Here is a 19,263-nt window from a genome sequence, read left to right on the forward strand (position 1 = left end):
TACGGGCTGATGATATAATCTCTGTTATGGGATAATTTTGAATGGCATAATTGTTCATTGTGTTGAGATTACGCAAAATTGGCATTGTCCTATAATTTGCCACACTAAATGTTGCAAATTCAAAAAAAATTGTATCTAAGTATAAGTTGAAGTTAAATGATCAGACCAAATCAGGATGAGAGTTGTTAGAGCATCTCTAACCCATCTCTATATTTGCTTCTAAACTCTATTTTAGAGGCAAATTTGCTCCAACCCACCTCTATTCTCACCTCTAAAATAGAGATCTCTATTTTTTTCTCTATATATAGAGGTGAGAATAGAGAATCTCTATTTTTTCCTTTATAAATAGAGTTAAACTTTTTAGAAGAAAAAATAGAAGAACACATTGGAATAAAAATAGAGAAAACTTATTTCTATTATAAAAATAGAGCTAAAAATAAGGAAATACATTGGAGATGGTCTTATCAACTTTCTTTTTCTGGATAACAAGAAACTTCTTTGTTACTTATTGACTCGTTCTCATAAACGAACATGTATGGGCCTTGTCTCAACCACGTCACCACAATTACTCAGCAACTATATCCATACCATATATTATCCACAAAAGTGTAACAAATAATGTCCCACACTTATCATTATCCAAATATCCAAATCCAAAAAAACATTCAAACCAACCCATTTCTTTCTATCCAAAAAAAGTCAAAAACAATCACCTCTCGATATCTCCTCAAATAAAAAATTTTTTAAAAAAAAAACAATTTTACATCAAATTTGATTGATGAATCCAAGAATTAAACCAAACAAACAAACACAAAAGTGTTTCTTGTCTTTTAGCCTGAAAATCCAAAATCAGTTTCTTGGAGTCAGCATCCATGGAGCTTCAACAATCTGTAAACACAGAGACAAACATAAACTATGAAGAAGTGATGTTTTAACTCTCACAAATCTCCTTGTCTCATTTCCTCTCTCTCTCACTTTCTCCACATAACTCTCCACTTTACCATTCGCTCTCTCAATCAACACTTCTAACAACGATCTAACCGTCTCAAACGTTACCCGCCCGGTTAAATCCACCACGTATTTCCGGTTACTCGGTACCGATAACGACGACGATACCCGATCGATCCACGTCGTCTGTTTTGTTGATCCAACGGTCAGCGTTTGAGACGAAACTTGACATGACGATGATCGGTTCAATTGAACCGGTTTCCGCGACGCTCTAACAAACGTTTCAACCGCGTTATTACATAGCGTTACAAGCGTTTGCTTAACCTTCCCTTCGTGTTTCGGATTGGTTAAACCGGCGAATAAATCATCGAAAACGTTAACGTCACTCGTCTTATCGAGATAAACCGAAACCGCAGTACTCACGAAACGCTGAACGCAATCGCCGATCAATCTCCTCCCATCATCGGAAAAAACCGCGTCCAGCAACTTGGAATTCGAAAAGATCGGAGATTCACCGTCGCTGGATGATGAATAAAACGCAACGACTAAGTTTCTCGCAAAGCTACCAACAATCGCCGAAGCAAAACCCGACCCGGATTTCGTAAACAGCTTATCCATAACCCGATCCGTAAAACCCGACCCGGATCCATCATCAATTCCACGGATCAATCCAACAGTCATAGCTTGAGTGAATCTGATCAAAGAAGAATTAAACTCATCTGATTTCGCGATTTTGGAAATCTGCTTGAAACTATTTGGGATTTGATCTGAATCGGATCTGAGAAAGACAGTGAGATCTTTGGAGATAACACTAACAGTTTCAGCGGAATCAGAAGCAGCTTCGATGAGATTGAGAAGAAGAGTAAAAAGCTTAGAGATTTGTTTGCGTTTCTGGGAAATTGAAGGAGAATGATAAACCCTAAAAGCACCATAACCACTTACTGCTAATAAAATCCAATTTTTGTTCTTGAGAGCAAAATCAAAATAACCCCTTTTGCTCAACCCTAACTTATCCATAAAACTAGAGAACTTCAAAGAAGAGTAAAAATGGAGACTTTATTTGAGTACCCTTTTAAGCTGGTGAGAGCTCTCTCTCATTCGTTTTCTTCTTTTCACTTTCCCGGGAAAATAAATGAGAAAGGAAGCAACTTTTTTTTTTTTTTTTTTGAAAACAGAGCAAGATAGAGTAAAGAAGGAAGTGGGAAAATCAAGAATCTGGAAGGAATGAAAAAGAGAAAGAGAAAAAGGGAAAATTCTGTTAGGGAATGGAATTGGATAAGAATTCAAATGGTGACGTCAAAGTTTGTTAACAGAAATTGTAACAAAAGAGAAAGAGAGATTGTGAATTATTGAGGCTATCTGATGATCAGAACAATCAAGTAGGTATGTATGATGGAGACAAATACATGCGTGTAAGAGAAATCCATAGTGTTTTATTGGAAGGTTCGAGCATGGGGTTTAGTTGGATGATGATAAGAGTCAGTTATGGAGTTTTTGAAGTTCAACATCTTCCGTCAAATCTCAAATCCCATATTAAAAATAATAGTTTTTTTTTTTTTGGTTTTTGCGTAAAAATAATATTTTTTTTATACTACTAAACTCATTTAAAACCCTTATCAAGAAACTGCATGGTCATCGACTCATCGTGGTAGATAGATGCGTGGAAATTTTAGTAATATGAGAAAATAAAAAAAAAACATTGAGGGTATTTTTTTTTGTATATTTATTTACTATTTTACATGCGCCCATAGTTTTTTTTTCTTTATTGCTTACATATGGACATTAGTTGTGTCAGTAATACATACCACACAATTGGGTTGGTGGTAGAAGCTGAAATTCCGCAGTTTTTCTCTCATCAAATGGAAAACTCTGACCTCAAAAAAGATCTTGTAGCTTTTTGTTATAAGAAAAAAAAATTTGGAAATTTCCACAGTAAGACAATCATACAAGTCGTCTACAAAAAGAACTGTCTCGGTCTCGCTGAATGAAAACCACTGCAACAAGCCTTTATAGAAAAATCTAGATCAAAAATGTAAAAGTTTAATGAATACTATTAGAATAACAGAAAATATTGTATATATTTTTTACTTGATTTTAAAAATTTAATACAGTAAAACCTCTATAAATTAATAATGTTGGGACCATGATATTTTATTAATTTATAGTGATATTAATTTATCTATAAATTAATACTTATTAATTTATCTATAAATTAATACTATATTTATTAATTTATAGAAAGTTTTGTTTCAATTGTGAATTTTTTTATAAAAAAAATACGAGCTAAAGCAACGTGATCTAAATAAAATTAATGTTTTGGATGTTATAAATTTTATAGTCTTAGACTTAAACATTTAATATTTTCGAAGAAAAAATAATTTCTTTTGACAATGAATAACAACGATTATAGAATTCACATATACAAACGATATACATAAATTAAAATCCACAAATAGTGACATCTATTGTTGTATTTTAAAAACCTATACAACTATTAAAACAAAAATTATGCATATTCAAATTTGAAAACTTACAAAAACTTTTGGCTATTTTTATGAAAACACTAAAACTATTATATATATATATGATATTGGTGTTTTTTTAAAGATCATATTTCATATACAAGCATTTTTTAATAATTTTTTTTACCGTCTAGATTTATTATTTATTGCAAATTATGAGAACTGTTACATAGACGATTCTACAATGGACAATTCCTTCCGACCCTTATTAGATCCACGACAGACGACACTTCCTTCTCCATGCTCTTGACGGACACCTTCAATGATCCACGACCTAACGACACTTCTCTCTCTGCATAGAATCCTGGCGAACGACTATAATTGTACTTCGCTGGAGATCTCCTGCACACTTGTCTCCTTTAATCTGCAAATTTATTAATAAATCGCAATATTTGGGACTCGAACCACATACCTCTTGGTATAAAAGCATTAATTAACCCTTGATCAACCAATGAGTTATGGGGGGTTCCACAAGCATTTTTTTTATAATTACACATAAGAAAAATCTCAAAAACTAATTTCATAAAATCTTGCCATTTTCTTAAACAAATATTTCTGCTGTGATTTTGAAAAATAAATAAAAAGGAATTTAATAAAGGAATATATTCTGCTTCGTTTGGGACCTGTGGAAATGGGCCGGCCTTGCAATCATAACCTCACATTTTTTCTTTAAAACAAAATTTTGTTATTATATTATGCATAATTAACAAGTTGAAGCCAATGGATAATGGCGGTGGCCATCTTCTTACCAATGTCCATAAAATGAAACAAAACAAACAAAAAACGAAGAAGACGAAATTAGGTTTAACTAACCTGAAATCGGAGCCAGACACGTGGACGGTGAGATGCTAACGCCTTTGAAGAGGCGAGCCGTCGCGTCTATTGCAAGGCAGATTTTTCATTTTCACCGCCAATAGAGAGTTCTTTTCCACGTGGCAACACGTGGCATCTTCTTCTTTTTTCCCGGGCTCCTCCAATCTCATCATATTAAAATGTTTTGTCTCTGCGAACATACTATCAAAGTTCCAAAATATTCGGAGGATTCTTTTTTCTTCTTTTTCTTTTGTTCTTTTTATTATTAACCAGATCTACGTAGTACGTACCAATGTGCCTACCACTTTCCAAGATTTGTTTTAAAAAAAAGACAGATATTTTGGCTAGTTTAAAATGTGTACAATGGTCAATCTAAAACCGTAAGGATCCTCAAATCCTAATATTTCATGATATAATTTCCAATCAATAACCACCACGAATTAGTTGAAGATCATTTAATTCGATTTCAGCATAGCATACAATGAATACATTCTTCTTTATTTTATTTGTAATGAACCAAATTAGCTTCAATACTCAATAGGTTTGTATTCAAAAATTAGTTAATTGGAGAATTTTAACATTTTTGCGCCATCACAATTTTATACTCCCTCTGTTTTTTAAAAGTTGTCGTTTTAACTGTATTTGGACAAAGTAAGAAAAAGTATACAATAACTATATTAACCTCATAAAAATGACAAGTAATTATTTACAAATAATTTGTGTTCAATAAAATGAGGGTAATTTGGGTAGTTATTGGCATAAATTACATTATTATCTTAAAACGACAACTAATTTAAAACAAAAAAAAAGCTCTAAAACGACAACTATTCAAAAACGGAGGGAGTATACAATACAAACCAGGAATTTTTTGGAAAGGCAAAGTGTTACAAAAACTATTCACAAACATAATTTTAATTAACGTATAGGATCACAAATATAGCATCCATGTTCGTCATTAACATTCAAGCCCATCGTTTGATTTCTTTCTTCGTCTAACTTACCTGACCAGCCGTGGGACATTATTCTTCCGGAGGCAGCCTTTTATCATAATGGTGAGGTCTTTGGTCTGAAGGAATCAGGAATCATTTCTTGTAACTCACAGGCACGTCATCATCTTCTTCAAGATCACTGAATGATACATCTTCATCCACATCCTGCACAAGATGGTTGGTCGCGGCACTAACAGTTCCTGCATTATCTTCATCCTTCAACCAATCATCAGCATCAGCGTCATCATCCACTTGAACATCAATAACTCTAGGTGAAGAACCAGTGACTGGGCTCTGCACCGGCTTGTCATGGTACGCTGGTGCTGGTCTCTCTTCAATGACAGGCTTATCGACAACTTGTATCTCCTTGCTCTCAACTGTGTGCTTCTCTGTCTCAACCTCAGATGACTCAGTCGAATGTATTGTTTCGAGAGCGATCGTTTTCACAGGTTCTGGATCTGATTTGGGTGAAGGATTAGTAGGTTGAGAAAGAGGTTCCACAATTGCACTATCAGCTCCTGTATCACTACTCTCTGGCACCACTACTGTACCTTTGTTTCTCTTATGCAGCAGCTCGTGAGATAATAGTGCTCTTGATTCAAGTACCTAAATGAAAACGCAAAATCAGTGATTCACATCATAGAAAGTTTCACTCTTCTCCCCATTATTATTTTAAAGATGCAAATCTACCATTAAAAACTTGCATCTAATTCACATGAAACTATTAAAGTTCATTATTAGCAGAGAGAATCATCCATCCATTGAAACCTAAACCATAAAATCCAAATAGCTCAAAAACTTTGTAAACAGAGGGAAAAAAGACAGTAATGACCAGCAGTGGAGTTGAGAATCAAACTTACCCGAGGAGTTGAGAGAATCAAGGCATCATGTTTACTGAATAAAGGATGCACAAGTACAAAGTAAATCCTCCAGAAGCAATACTCGCTCATGTACGCTGGACAAAGCTCGACCCTCAAAGCAGCCAGACTCGATGCAAGATTCTCCACAGCCAGCGCATGCTCATATTGAGCATCAGTCATTTCAAAGTCTGAACATAAGAGTTATAACATACCACTTAACAACAACACCTTCAAATTTAGCCTTCACCAAATTACACCACAATCAAAAGATATATGACAATTCATACTATCCCTAAAGTCACAGATTAGTGTACTTAAGAACATCTAATTACAATGTGCTGCGAATTCGGAAACGTACCATCAAAGTTATCATCCTCATCAGGAAAAGGAAAATCAAGCCATGTCTCTGGATGCAGAGCAAGATCCCTAGCAAATAAAACTACTTCCTCCGTTACACCAATTGCATTTCCAACCGCAACATCACGCACCTTCGAATCCACACCTTCCGATCCCAATTGCAAGAAATTCGAAGCCATCTTTGTAAACTCCGATACCGGTAAATTTCCAGAGAGTTTCGATATTCCAGTCCTAAATCTACCTCCGATCTCCACAAAATCGTTCCTAATTCCAGCAATCAGATCCTCATCACCTTCCCCGAGATCCGAAGACTTCCGAGTCTCCTCCACATGATCCGCCGTCTCGGAAGAAGAAGGCGGTGGCGCGAGGAAGGAAGCAACGCCCCATAGCTGACTTCTTAAGGTCTTGGTGAGTTCAGAGATGTCTTCCTTCACGCCGCGAGGAGACTGTGATTGCAACACCGATGGAGAAGACGGTTGATCGGAACCGGATTCTTCAATTGAATTGGTCTTAATCGTTTCCTTTTGATCATCTTCTTCCTCATCGATCTTCAGTGAATTCGCAATGGATCTAGCTAACCATGCCATTTTTTTTTTTTTTTTTTGAGATCTCTCGCAAGTCTCTCAAGTATCTCTTAACCCACGACCTTAAACGAGACACCATTGACGCAAAAATTCAACCTTAAGAAACGTCGTCGTTTACTAATAAAATGGGCTTTGCAGCAAAAGCCCATTAGGTTCAAATTTCAGCCCATCTATAGGTTTGGTCACTGTTACTCTGTTATAGAATTTTATGTCCCAGACATGAGCTCTCGCATCACAAGTCACAAGAGTGTGATATTCACACTTATTCAAACAGAGATTTGCTCACTCTCGTTTTAAAACAAGACAACTGATATATGCTTGTGTGTTTTGGCGAGGAAAAACATCATTTAAAACGCATTAGGCGTTTAGACAACGGTTGCAACAACGATGTTGAAGATGGTTGATCAGCACCAGATTCTTCAATCGAATTGGCCATATTTTTGGATCTCTCTCAAGTCTCTCTTATCAATCGTCACCTTAAACTTGGAGATTAAGTTAGAAGAGTAAAGTGCCCTGGCTAGGGTATGCGAGACACCCATTCAAACTACGAAACATCGTCGTTTAATATGAAATGGGCTTCGTAGCTAAAGCCCATAAGGTTTAGTATCCAGCCCAGCTATATGTTTGGTTTACTACTGTGATTCTCTGTTACAGAGTTTTATGTCAAGACAAAAACTCTCACATCACACTGTGTTTGTTATACACAAACCCACTCAAAACAGAGATTTGCTCAGACTCATTTCCAAAACAGGACAAGTGATATAAGCCTGTGTTTTTGAGCAAAAAAACAGTAGAAATTGTTGAATGATTCACTTGTCAAATCTCTCTTTCTTTTCAATTGTTCATTACAACAGTAGTAGCTCAGATCAATGTATGGAGACTTTTGGTCTCCACCACAACTTATGTGCTCTACTTATTAGACAAGAATCAAATTCTTATCCTACTGTACTTTGAGATGTCACCCAATGCAATAACAGTGATTGATTTTTCAAGAATCACGTTTTTGGTATTTATTTCACATTTAAGACAATAAGGAGGCTGAGATTGAGAACAAAGATGAAATCATGACAATTGTCTAATTTCATAATCTTAAGTAATGCTAAAAGAAAACATTGAATGAAGAAAAAAGATTCAAAAGCTTAAAAGAGGCTCTACAAGTTCAGGTCAAAAGATTTTGCTTCTTTTCTTTTTCTGTTGTGAATGGTCAAAAAAGCAAAACAACCTCTCACAAGAACCCAAATCGAGAGGTTAACAATAAGAGACTTAATATGGTTCCTTTCTTCTTTTTCCCTTTTCTTCTGAATTTGATTGAACCAAAGGCAGTAACTTTACACATTTTTTCTAATTCCCAATGCTTATTGCATAACGAACCAACATGACAACATTACATACCGATCCCTCACCCGCCCGGTTTCTTCCTCTCCCCCGTGTTTCCATCTGCGGATTGCTTCTTCCTTTGAATTGTTACCACCAAAACCAATAGCTCAATCTTCAAACTCTTCATCTATATATACATCAGGGGCAGAGGCAGATTCGCAATGCACATTTACCTTTTCATGGATAACCCCGCTGAATCATGTGTCTTGTGATCAAAGATATAAACTTTTGCTATTGGATTGTCCTTGTGAGTTTGCATTTGGAAATAAACATGGTGTCTGAATAATGTAGACTACAGAGCTTGAGTAGCTCCGCTGACCGCTGCTTCAACGCTGCATCACACCCGCTCTGGATCACGAGTAACAACTTTGCAGCAAGACCGACCTCAACAGCAAGTGGTGAACATTCTTCTGGAGCTAATTTGCAGACAGACCAAAGAATCGACAGCGCGTAGCTAGTGCAATTCTCAGACACCCTCATCAGCACCCTAACGGTATACGGTATCGTGTTTGCAGAGTCTTTGACAGCAACTCTTCCTTCCATATCTGAACACAAAGCATCAAGAACAAACAGAGCTAACTCCAAACATTCCGGGTCTAAAGACGGTAAGATATCGACTAACTGAGGCACTGCTCCAATGCTAACCATCAAGTTTCGAACTTGTTTATGAACCGAAATTGGTTTAAGCAACCCAAGTGCAGGAGAAACTCCATTTCTATGTCTCTTATCCTTAACCAATCTCATTAACCCAACAAGCAAACTATGACTCGAAACCAGCTCTGCTCTAAACCCCTTCTCTTCCACCAATCCTTTAATCAATCTCGCACAATTGATTTTAGTCTCATTGGATCCATCATTCAACATATCAACAATCAAAGAAACCTTAGCCGGTTGCATCAACCCGGATTTCGAATCCGAATCAAGATCAAGACTGACAAGAATAGCAACAACCTCAGATCCAACAGCATGAGAAGTAAAAGGACCCAAAAGAGAAGAGATCACAGAGACACCTCCTTCTTCAACAACAGTCTTCCTGGCCATAAGATGAGCAACAACAATCTGCTTAAGCTCACTCAACGCATGAACCCTAGCTTGACCTTTAGCTTTCTTCAAAGTCCCCAAAATCTCAATAGCTCGTCCTTGAACATCCTCAGAGCGTTTCTTCATCAACACATACTTCTGAGAGAACCAAGTATAGATCAAATGATGAAGAGTTTTATTAGGAGTTACCGTATCATCCCAAAGCTCTTGCATTGTAGTAGGACAAGTCAAGTGACCTAGGTTAAACCATTTGTGAATGTTTAACCTTTCATAGGTTTGACCAGTACACAAGGTCACAGGATCTTGCATCGGCTCTAACGAGATAGGACAAATGAAAACAGAAGGTATATCTTGTAAATCTAGCTCCTTTATCATCTTCTTCAGATCCAATTTCTCATCAACAACTCCACCATTAACACCACCGAGAACTCCATCTTTCACCGCTGTATCCAGATCTAAGACTTGCCCATCACCACCACCTTCAAATCCTATCAACCCATCTCTCTTTAACGGCTGAAACATCGGCATTTCCAAAGAATCTAAAGAAACAAAATCTCTCACAAAAAAAAAAAACCAATTTTTAGAGACGTTTCTTCTCAAACTCACAACATTTGGGAAAATAATGCCTTTGATAGAAAAGCATGTCTTTATCTAACAAAGAAGCGTTAAAACAACAACACAATCTTCTTCTTCTTCTTCTTCTTCTTCTTCTTCCTCTTTCCTTTTGCTTTAATTTTGTTTTCTCTCTTTTCAACGGTCAAAAAGAAGATTCATTCAACTCTTGTTAATAAACAAAACATCATAAACACATGATTGAAGAAGCCCAACTGCTCTCAAAAATGTGAATTTTATAACCACAAATTTCGAGAAACAGAAAAAGGAGAAATCATGAAGAATAATGACAAGGAACAAAAAAAAAAATCAAAGAACCCAGTACAAAAGGTTTGCACTTTGCAAACCAGATAATCTCAGAAGATAAAAAGGAAGAGAATTTGAGAAAACCCAGATGACGAAAACAAAAAAAAATTCACGAATTCGTGAGAATGACGAAGAAACCCGTACTCTCTCTTTTGTTTGGTTTACCTTCTTGTGAGTGAGTGATTGTTTTGTTTTTGTTTCTTTGAGAGAAAAAAAATGAAAAATGGGTAAATAAAATAAGAAAGAGAAAAAAGGGTAGAAATTAAAGATTTGTTGAAAGATTCGGGTGGAAAATCTAAAAATATTAAAGATATGGTGACCGGTGAATACACTGGTTATAGCCGGTCATTTAGTCATCTCGACTCGCGTACCACACGTGCAAGCTAAACCACATGCCCTCACCTCCCGGTTTTTTTTTATAATACTCACTTTTTTAATTACCATTGAAAAACTCAGCTTAATTATTGTAATTTCCAATTTTGTCCCTACATTTTAGTTTTAAAACGTAAATAATAAAAAATTCAGAATTTAACTCTCTCAATAATAGACGAAGAGAAAAAGAAAAAAAAACTCCCAATAATATAGAATTCAGAATTTTTAAAAAATAAAGCTTAGAAAAAATGAAGTCAGTCAAATAATATTCAAATTATACAGGAGATGTAATTGTTCCAATAAAGTGTGGAATAATCGGTTTAAACTTTAAACACTTTAGGTATGTGACTGGGTAGTTTCAATTTTTCTGATAAATATTTTGGTCAAAAGACAACAGTGAAATTCTAAATCCTCTTTTTTAGCTTTTTTTTTTTTTTTCTTAATATCCACGCTAACTAAGGAAATCTACTTTCCCAATTTATTTTTAAAAAGATGTTTGTGAAGGATAAACAAAAAGGAGGGTAAAATAGTAAAGTGAAAGAGTAAAAAAAATTCCGCAACGTAGGCAAAAAAGCTGATAAGTTTTGCACTAAACTCCAAACACCCACGGGGAAGAGTAACCCGTACAGGTCGGGCACGTGTGACGATAGTTTCTATGTTTAATTTCTTAATTAATTTTTTTAATTTCACTCTTAACATCGTTATTAACACCATCAAAGCAACTTTCAACCAAAAAAAACACCATCAAAGCAACTCTCGATTTCTGTTATACCAAATTACGATTACCCTTCTTTTATCTCTCTTATTTTATGAATCAATTAATAATACAAAATAGTAAAAACAATTCTTAAAAAGAGTAAATTATTTTAAAATAATAAAAATAAAAATAGTAATATAGAAAATATTATCAATTTTGGTAGTATCTCTAATTTGTATAGACTTTGTGATTAATAACTATTGATAAAGAAAAACTCCATAATCGTACAGTACATATTACTATTCAAAGTTTATATTGATCAGATTCTTGTAAGTTCGAAAATATGTTTCTAATAAGTACTTCCTCTGTTCCTCAAAGTTTGATGTTTTAGTGTTTTAGGTTTGTTTCACAAAGATTGATTTTCTAGCTTTCTATTTTATTTTTATTAAGTGTTTTTAATAAATCGTAGATTTCAAGACGTAATAATTACAAATAATTAACTGTTTTAGATTACTATTGGTTCATAGATTATTAAAAAATAAAATAAAAAAAAAATTATCAAATGATTAAATCATAATTGTTTCTTAATATATGTGTAAACTCTAAAACATCAAATTTCAGGAAGAGAGAGTAGTTATCTAAATGTCTAAATATCAAAAGTGCAAAGTTATTTTGTCAGTTTAACAAGAATTAAGTAAATACTCCCTCCGTTCTTTAATAAATGGTGTTTTAACCTTCTAATTTTGTTTTTAAATAAATGATGTTTTCAGTTTTTAATGCAAAATTAATTATTTTTTTATTGGTTTTGACGATTTATATTATGTAGATTATTTTTTATTGGTTGATTAGATAATAAATGATGTTTTAGTTTAGAAATAAACAAAAATTAAATGATTTCTTAATCGATGTGCATTTTCCTAAAACATCACTTATAAAAGAACAGAGAGAGTATATTTAAAAAAAAAGAAGAAAAAAAACAGCGAATAGTGAGGTGGGACCACAAACAAAAGTGCCAGCTAGACATAATGTTTGACCGTGACAGTGTCTTGCTTTGACTAAAAGCCTCGATCGTCTCCGGGTCTAATCTCTTTGCCCCTTTGACTGTTCCTTTTACCCACTCATAGCCCACCACGTGTCCACATCTGCCTCTTCCCCACCCAACTTTGATTAAATTAATTAATTGTTTTTCAAAAAATTGCATACAAATTTAACAATCTCTCTACCAAATCAAGATAATTTAATAATAACTTGAAATTGATGGGAGTGGGGATAGAGAAAGAGATAGAGATCTGTAAGAGAGACCATGTGTTGTTTTTGTTGCAGTTGAGTACTGACCCATAACTGCAAAGTTTGCTGTCCAAACAAATATTTTTATTTTCATTTGAAAATATATCATAATAAATTTATATTAATTACTTACTGGACCCAATTTTGAAATGAAAAATTGCAGATTCAAATGAAATGATTTTCAGAGTTGATGATAATGATAAAACAAAAATTTGTGTCTATGAAGTTTTTTTTCTTTCTAGTCAAACTAAGATGATATACTAAAGTGGACCGGCAAGTGTTTAAATGTGATATGACGTGTTTTGTAATCAAGTTTTTATAGACTTTGGGATGGGAGATTGATAGTGATATTATAAAAATTTAATATCAATAACTATATATAAAATAAAAATTGATTTAACATGTAATGAATTATCATCTCTTGTTGGTTATTAAGTAAGTAATACGGACCCGAGTGCTAATGACTGGTGTGAGTGGTGGTGACTAGAGGTGGACCTACGAATAAAAGCGTAACAATTTCATGAAAACGAAGTGACGATGTGTCGTATTTTCCTTGTTGGAATCAACAGTTTTGAATAGGTTTGTTGAACTTGTTTTATATACTTTTATGTTTCTGCAAACATATATACTTGTTGAGTTAGAAGGTTTCAAAAAATAAAAGAATGAACTGACACTAACCAATTAAGTAAGTGGTAGTCTTGGTAGACACTATCTTTCAAAAGAGGTAGTTATGTTTCATGATTATAGTGTTTGTTTGGGACAAGACGATTTACGCATGTCTACATTGTATACAGAACGTATAATCAATCGCTGAAACCGGGGATGGAGCTAGAGACTATAGGCTAAATATGCTCTTAGTTGATTTAGTGGTAAACTGACTCTAAAGACACTTGATCAAGTAGAGTCTTCGACTTGTTCGAGATGAGTGGGTTCTAACCACTGACCACATGTTGCATTCATCATCATATAACCTTAACAATCAAGTGGTTTGTGATGTGAGGAAAAGTAACTACAGGAAATGATACTAATTCGATGGTATATTATATTGGATTGGCAGTGTAACACTCAAAACTTGTGATGGTAGCAAGTTTGTGGATGTCAGATGGAAAAACGGTCTATTTCCCCACGAGAACTATGACATCATAACAAATAGAGCCCAATCTATGACCACGATCTAAATATCCCCGAAAAAATACTTCTCAACCTATATCTCCTCGAATCGATAGTTCTCATCTATTTCTCCATAAATTTGGATTTACTCGGTTTACGACCTAAACCGACATCAAACCACCCCAAAACCAACATTAAACCGAATTAATGAAATCAAGCAAAACTGAAACAAAATTATGTATCATGTTGCCGGAATTGACAATCGAGAGCTTACAGATGTAGCTGAGTAATTTTGAAAGCTAATGGCAAAGGAGGAAATCACCGGAAATTACATCTGACGTTTCGTCTAGGAATAGACACGACTCATGTTTTGGGCGTAGGAATTGAAAGCGTCTGGTCGAGAGGACGTTTTTGCTCTTGGACGAATGGGGATCTCGCAAAGGCAGGGGATTCCTCAGACTCGTCAGAAGAAATCTCCGGAAATTGAAGAGATTCTGGTCGGATTCACATCGGAGTTCACCATTGAAGTAGAGAGGAAGGTTTCGGTTTTTAGGTGGAGAAATCGAGAGAATAATTGAGAGAAGCTATGACTACCAAAGAGGGTCAGTGGGGAAGCCATAGCTGGAGAATGCCAGCTGAGATAAAAAAAATTTGCATCTCTTGAAATCGCGATCGAGAGAGGCACAGAGGATTACAAGGTTCGATAGCTTTCGGTTCGCTAGTGGAGGTTGCGGCTCGGTTTTATCGGAGTTGCAGAGGGGTCGCCGGAATTTGACTCTGTCTCCATTGGAGAGATAAAGTTGTGTTTGAAATTAGGGATTTTAAGGTTGTATCGAGGCATGTGGAAAGAGGTTGGGAAGAGAATAGAGCGTTGAGGTGGAGTGAATGAGTGAGATACATCGAGTTTGTGATTGGTTGATGAACCTGGAGATGGAGAGGTCACATGGTGGTGGTGAGGAGGTGGAGGAAGAGGAGGAGATGAAAGGCAGATCCGCCATTGACGTAAGTGGTGGTGATGCGTGAGTAATTGTTTGGTTTGTGAACTTTAAGAAATTGGTTCGGTTTGGGTTTAAATCCGGTTATGTTGTTGTAATTGGTTTAAGTTTGGTTTAGTATTGTATTTAGGTGGTTAAAAATTGTTTGGTAAATTGTAAACCAAAATCTGTGGGTAAATTAGGTGAAAACTATTATTTTATGGAGAAATAGATGAAAACTATCGATTCGAGGAGATATAGGTTGAGAAATATTTTTTCGGGGATATTTAGATCGTGGTCATAGATTGGGCTCTATTTGTTATGATGTCATAGTTCTCGTGGGGAAATAGACCGTTTTTCCATGTCAGATATATATAGTTCAACTATGTAAAAGAACTTGACTTCTATGAGAATCTTGACAGTTAAAGAATGTCACTGTAGGTAATGAGGTTTGTTTTATCAATTTACAATGATGATGACTTTAATGCAATAGAAATATTCTTGTATCAAGTTGAAATAGTTGCGGATAAAGGTCCAATTTGTGTCTAAAATATATGAGATTACATTGTGGCATAGAGACTCAAACCATATGTCTTAAAAGAAAATCAGTTTACTGATATATAAGAGACTAATAAAAGGCAAGAAAATTCGTATGTGGATTATGCAAGAAGCAAGATTAATGAAAAATAACAAATTATTTCAACCATCACATTGTTCTAATCAAATTACATTTTCCTTGCTTTTCTACCATATTTTTCCCTTTCTACCGTTTCGTCAGTCGCGGTGTTACTAATCGAGGCCATGACATCAATAAACATGAATACACCACAATGCATTGCTACGAATATGATCTATATCATTTTAGCTTATTTATTTTAACGTTTTTTAAAAAAAAAAAATTTAACGTTAAAGAAGTCAGAAGTGTGAAACAATCTTTTAAGAAATGCGCACGAAGGAATAAAAAAGGTATATACTGCATTGCTACGCGTATTCTATTATTTATCCATCTTCGATTCTTTAGCCATTTTGTAGCTTTTGGACTGTCACGTGTAGGCCTGGACGTTCGGGTACTCGTTCGGTTCTGGTTCAGTTCCGGTTTTTTCGGTTTTAAAGTTTAGGATCCATATAGGAACCAAACAATTTCTGTTCAGTTCCGCTTCCGGTTCTTTCGGTTATGAAGTTTAGGATCCATTCGGATATTTTTTTCGGATGTTTTTAGGTATTTTGGATATTTTTGGGTATTTTCGGATATTTTTGAGTGTTTTTTTTTGGATATTTTAAGTATTTTTTGATGTATTTTCTAAATATCTGTTGGTATTTCGGTATTTTTGGTTATTCGATCTAAAAATAACTAACATTTTTAGATATAATCTCATATTTCAGATATTTTCGGTTACCCGAAATATTTCGGTTCGGTTCGGTTCCGGTTCTGGTTCCAGTTCTTTCGGTTTTAAAATTTAGGATCCATTTGAGTATTTTAACATTTTGGTTCGGTTTCGGTTCGGTTTTTTTTGCTTCGGTTTCGGTTCGATTCTTGTGGTTCGGTTATTTTGTCCAGAACTCACGTGAGTCGTGACGCTCTAACCCCCAAATGTATGTCTATCTAGTATGTACATACATATTACATACACATGCATGAGGCACCTATACTTTTGTAATTAAATTATACACTATATGACGTATGGATTCAACGATACCAAGAGTTTTTTGTTCGTAACGCTCAAGCTTTTTCGAAACCTACTAGTATCTAAATAGTGTATTAATATTACCTCCAATTATAAATTATATTTTTGAATACGTATAAACGAATATATTTTTTTGCAAAATTATTTTATTTATTTTCAAGAATTTGTACAAAACATCTGGATATATAGTTTGAGATAACACTTGGGCTATATACGTATCATTTTCTTAAGCTGTCGCTCTAGATAAGTTAGAGTAATGGCCAAATCTCGATAACAATTTATTTGTGATCTCCTCACATGAAAGTCTTTTGAACCAAATTAATCTCAAACAATGGGATTCAATAATCAATTTTGTAGTATTCAATAGTGGATTAGAGTAATGTATTAATTACAATCAACAGTGCTAAACAATTGGGTCTAGATTGGGTCAAATTTGAATATATGGGCCGAATGATCATACTAAGCGATGACATGCTTTGAAGAAAGTAGTTGAAACCAAGCCATTCATAAGTACTAACAAACCTATCTTAAATAACCAGATTTAAATTGGTGTCCATATTATATGAAATAAGTTCGATTGATTTGCCAACAACACTTTAATAAATTAAAACAACTAACTGCAAGAAATGTATTTAATCATCCATTCATAATTTTGTTGTTATAAATTCATTTATAATTAACAGTCATCATGGACTTTGTCTTATCTTTGATCGATCCTGTCTTAGTGACTCTAATGTCTCTTTCGATTCCGTGTAAATCTATATTATACAGAGTTTACATATACATGTTACACTAGGGGAGGTCTCCGCGCCCAGCGCGGGGTTGTATGTTGATTAAGACAAGAATTAATAATTAATATTTAGGGTTATCAAGTTAGGGATATTTATTGAATTAATTTTGTCAAGAGTCTAATTTTTATAACGACATTAATATAGAATTATGGTAAAACGCTATAACTTTTGATATATATTATTAGTAATCAACAATTAATAGTGTTTTTGAATCACAAACAATTATTAGTGTTTATATCTTGATATATATAATAGAATTAAATATAAAAAATTTATATATTTAAACCAACAATATATTAGCAACGTTCCGACCGCCACTGTCCATGGGTTCCCACGTCCAGTCTCGGTCTTTAGGCCCATCTTCTTTGTTTTGTCGTACTCTTGATTTTATGACATATTCATGCTTACTCGTTTCTTTCATATTAGCAACGCCCCGACCGCCACTGTCCGTGGGCTCCCCACGTCCAGTTTCGGTCTTTAGGCCCATCTTCTTTGTTTTGTTGTACTCTTGATTTTATGACATATTCATGCTTACTCGTTTCTTTCATATTTATAATGCCACGACCGCCACTGTCTGTGGGTTCCCACGTCCAGTTTCGTTTTTTGAGCACATCTTCTTGGTTTTGTAGTACTCTTGGTTTTATGACATATTCACGCTTCCTCGTTTCTTTCATATTTGTAACGCTCCGACCGCCACTGTCCGTGGGTTCCCCACGTCCAGTTTCGGACTTTAATTTGGGCCCATCTTCCTGGTTTTTGTTGTATTCTTGATTTTATGACATATTCATGCTTTTAGATTGTATGTCACTGGAGTTTTTCGTAGTTGGAAACAAATAATTGAAAAATATAATCTCTTACCATATCTCTTACCTATCAAGTAAGTCATCTTGCTCTTTGAAGTAGTTATGTACGTAAAATTTCAATGGTATAGAAACAGGCATCTCCTTTGTATATATCGTGTCATATTTATCGTCCCTATTGTAGTATCTTTGTCTCTACCTTCGCCATTGGTCGCTGCGTAACCCTTCAGGTGATCTCTTGTTTATAAAACCCATATAAAAAGTTGTAAGAGAAATAGCATTTTCTTAACTGTATCGTATATGTATTTGTAGTATATTGATCTGAGATTGCAAAGATGTATGCCTATCAAGAAGCTCTTAGCAAAGTAAACACTGAAGATAGGTACTAAAAATGAGAGGGTTACAGAGAGCAAGTATCTATCCCTTAGAAACCACTATGTGCAACTGAGAATAATTCATATATATACATACATACACATGTATACAACGTATTGAAGCTTTTAAATTTAAATATCGAATGCTACAAAACTGGAAAATTGCTTGTGGAGAAAGCAATATGAACATGGCCACATATATAACAAATAACCGATTATGCTTGTCGTAGATCATTCTCTTTCAAACCAAAAGTTTTACCTAAACAACATATCAAGTGACTCACAAGAGATACATAAGAGCCATATCCTAAAAATATCCGGCAAAGCAAAAACGCTCCAGGTTCGAGAAAGAAGTCATTGGAAAATTTGAGTATATACCAAACTGGAGAGTAATTCGGCTACAAAGAGAGATGTGTTGGCTTTGAAGAAAAAGCTATGTGATGCTCTACCTTTTATTTATGAATTTTAGGCTATGAATATATGTTTTTGTTAGGGTTCAACTTCAGTCTCCGGATTAGAGACTTATATTCATCCGACAAACAATTCGATGTCACAATCAATGCTACAAAATTGGTGGGTTCTCTCTATTAACAAACAAAAAAAAATTCTGGGGTATATATTTTTTTTTTTGTTTTGTTAGATCCATACGACGAAGAACACCAAAAATTCTCATCAATCCGGTACGTTTGATCTTATTTTTATTAGTTTAACAATTACGGTTATGTCCGAATCTGAAATAACCATGGCTCCAGACTCCTTCACAC

The 19,263-nt window shown here is 34.6% G+C and overlaps 4 protein-coding genes across 4 annotated transcripts; 1 reads left to right on the forward strand and 3 right to left on the reverse strand.

The window, feature by feature from the left end:
• Positions 1-565: 565 nt before the first annotated feature.
• On the reverse strand, positions 566-2,462 carry LOC9312065 (protein PHLOEM PROTEIN 2-LIKE A10). Its single transcript, XM_021026284.1, has one exon. It carries the CDS (start codon positions 1,963-1,965, stop codon positions 850-852), a length of 1,116 nt encoding a protein of 371 aa, XP_020881943.1. The 5' UTR covers positions 1,966-2,462; the 3' UTR covers positions 566-849.
• A 1,635-nt stretch (positions 2,463-4,097) lies between these two features.
• On the forward strand, positions 4,098-4,734 carry LOC110228390. The gene is given in 3 exon segments (XM_021025738.1): positions 4,098-4,241; positions 4,244-4,373; positions 4,376-4,734. Coding segments are annotated over 3 exon segments (267 nt in total). The 5' UTR covers positions 4,098-4,190; the 3' UTR covers positions 4,462-4,734.
• Positions 4,735-5,090: 356 nt separating this feature from the next.
• Positions 5,091-7,176, reverse strand: LOC110228389. The gene is made up of 3 exons (XM_021025737.1): positions 6,491-7,176; positions 6,133-6,320; positions 5,091-5,878 (listed from the first exon to the last, which is right to left on the reverse strand). The coding sequence occupies exons 1-3, from the start codon at positions 7,074-7,076 to the stop codon at positions 5,366-5,368; spliced, it is 1,287 nt and encodes a 428-aa protein (XP_020881396.1). The 5' UTR covers positions 7,077-7,176; the 3' UTR covers positions 5,091-5,365.
• Positions 7,177-8,135: 959 nt separating this feature from the next.
• On the reverse strand, positions 8,136-10,812 carry LOC9313773 (U-box domain-containing protein 30). The gene has a single exon (XM_021026477.1). It carries the CDS (start codon positions 10,017-10,019, stop codon positions 8,682-8,684), a length of 1,338 nt encoding a protein of 445 aa, XP_020882136.1. The 5' UTR covers positions 10,020-10,812; the 3' UTR covers positions 8,136-8,681.
• Positions 10,813-19,263: the final 8,451 nt, after the last annotated feature.

This window comes from Arabidopsis lyrata, assembly GCF_000004255.2.
Source record: "Arabidopsis lyrata subsp. lyrata unplaced genomic scaffold ARALYscaffold_5, whole genome shotgun sequence".
Lineage (NCBI taxonomy): Eukaryota > Viridiplantae > Streptophyta > Magnoliopsida > Brassicales > Brassicaceae > Arabidopsis > Arabidopsis lyrata.

What these genes read in the sequence shown, in the direction of transcription:
- LOC9312065 (XM_021026284.1), bottom strand. Translation starts at nt 1,965, where the DNA reads ATGGATAAGTTAGGGTTGAGCAAAAGGGGTTATTTTGATTTTGCTCTC.
- LOC110228389 (XM_021025737.1), bottom strand. Translation starts at nt 7,076, where the DNA reads ATGGCATGGTTAGCTAGATCCATTGCGAATTCACTGAAGATCGATGAG. An exon ending in TGAGGATGATAACTTTGATG is followed by an intron (nt 6,321 to 6,490) that starts GTACGTTTCCGA and finishes TCTTATGTTCAG; the next exon opens with ACTTTGAAATGACTGATGCT. An exon ending in TGATTCTCTCAACTCCTCGG is followed by an intron (nt 5,879 to 6,132) that starts GTAAGTTTGATT and finishes GTTTTCATTTAG; the next exon opens with GTACTTGAATCAAGAGCACT.
- LOC9313773 (XM_021026477.1), bottom strand. Translation starts at nt 10,019, where the DNA reads ATGCCGATGTTTCAGCCGTTAAAGAGAGATGGGTTGATAGGATTTGAA.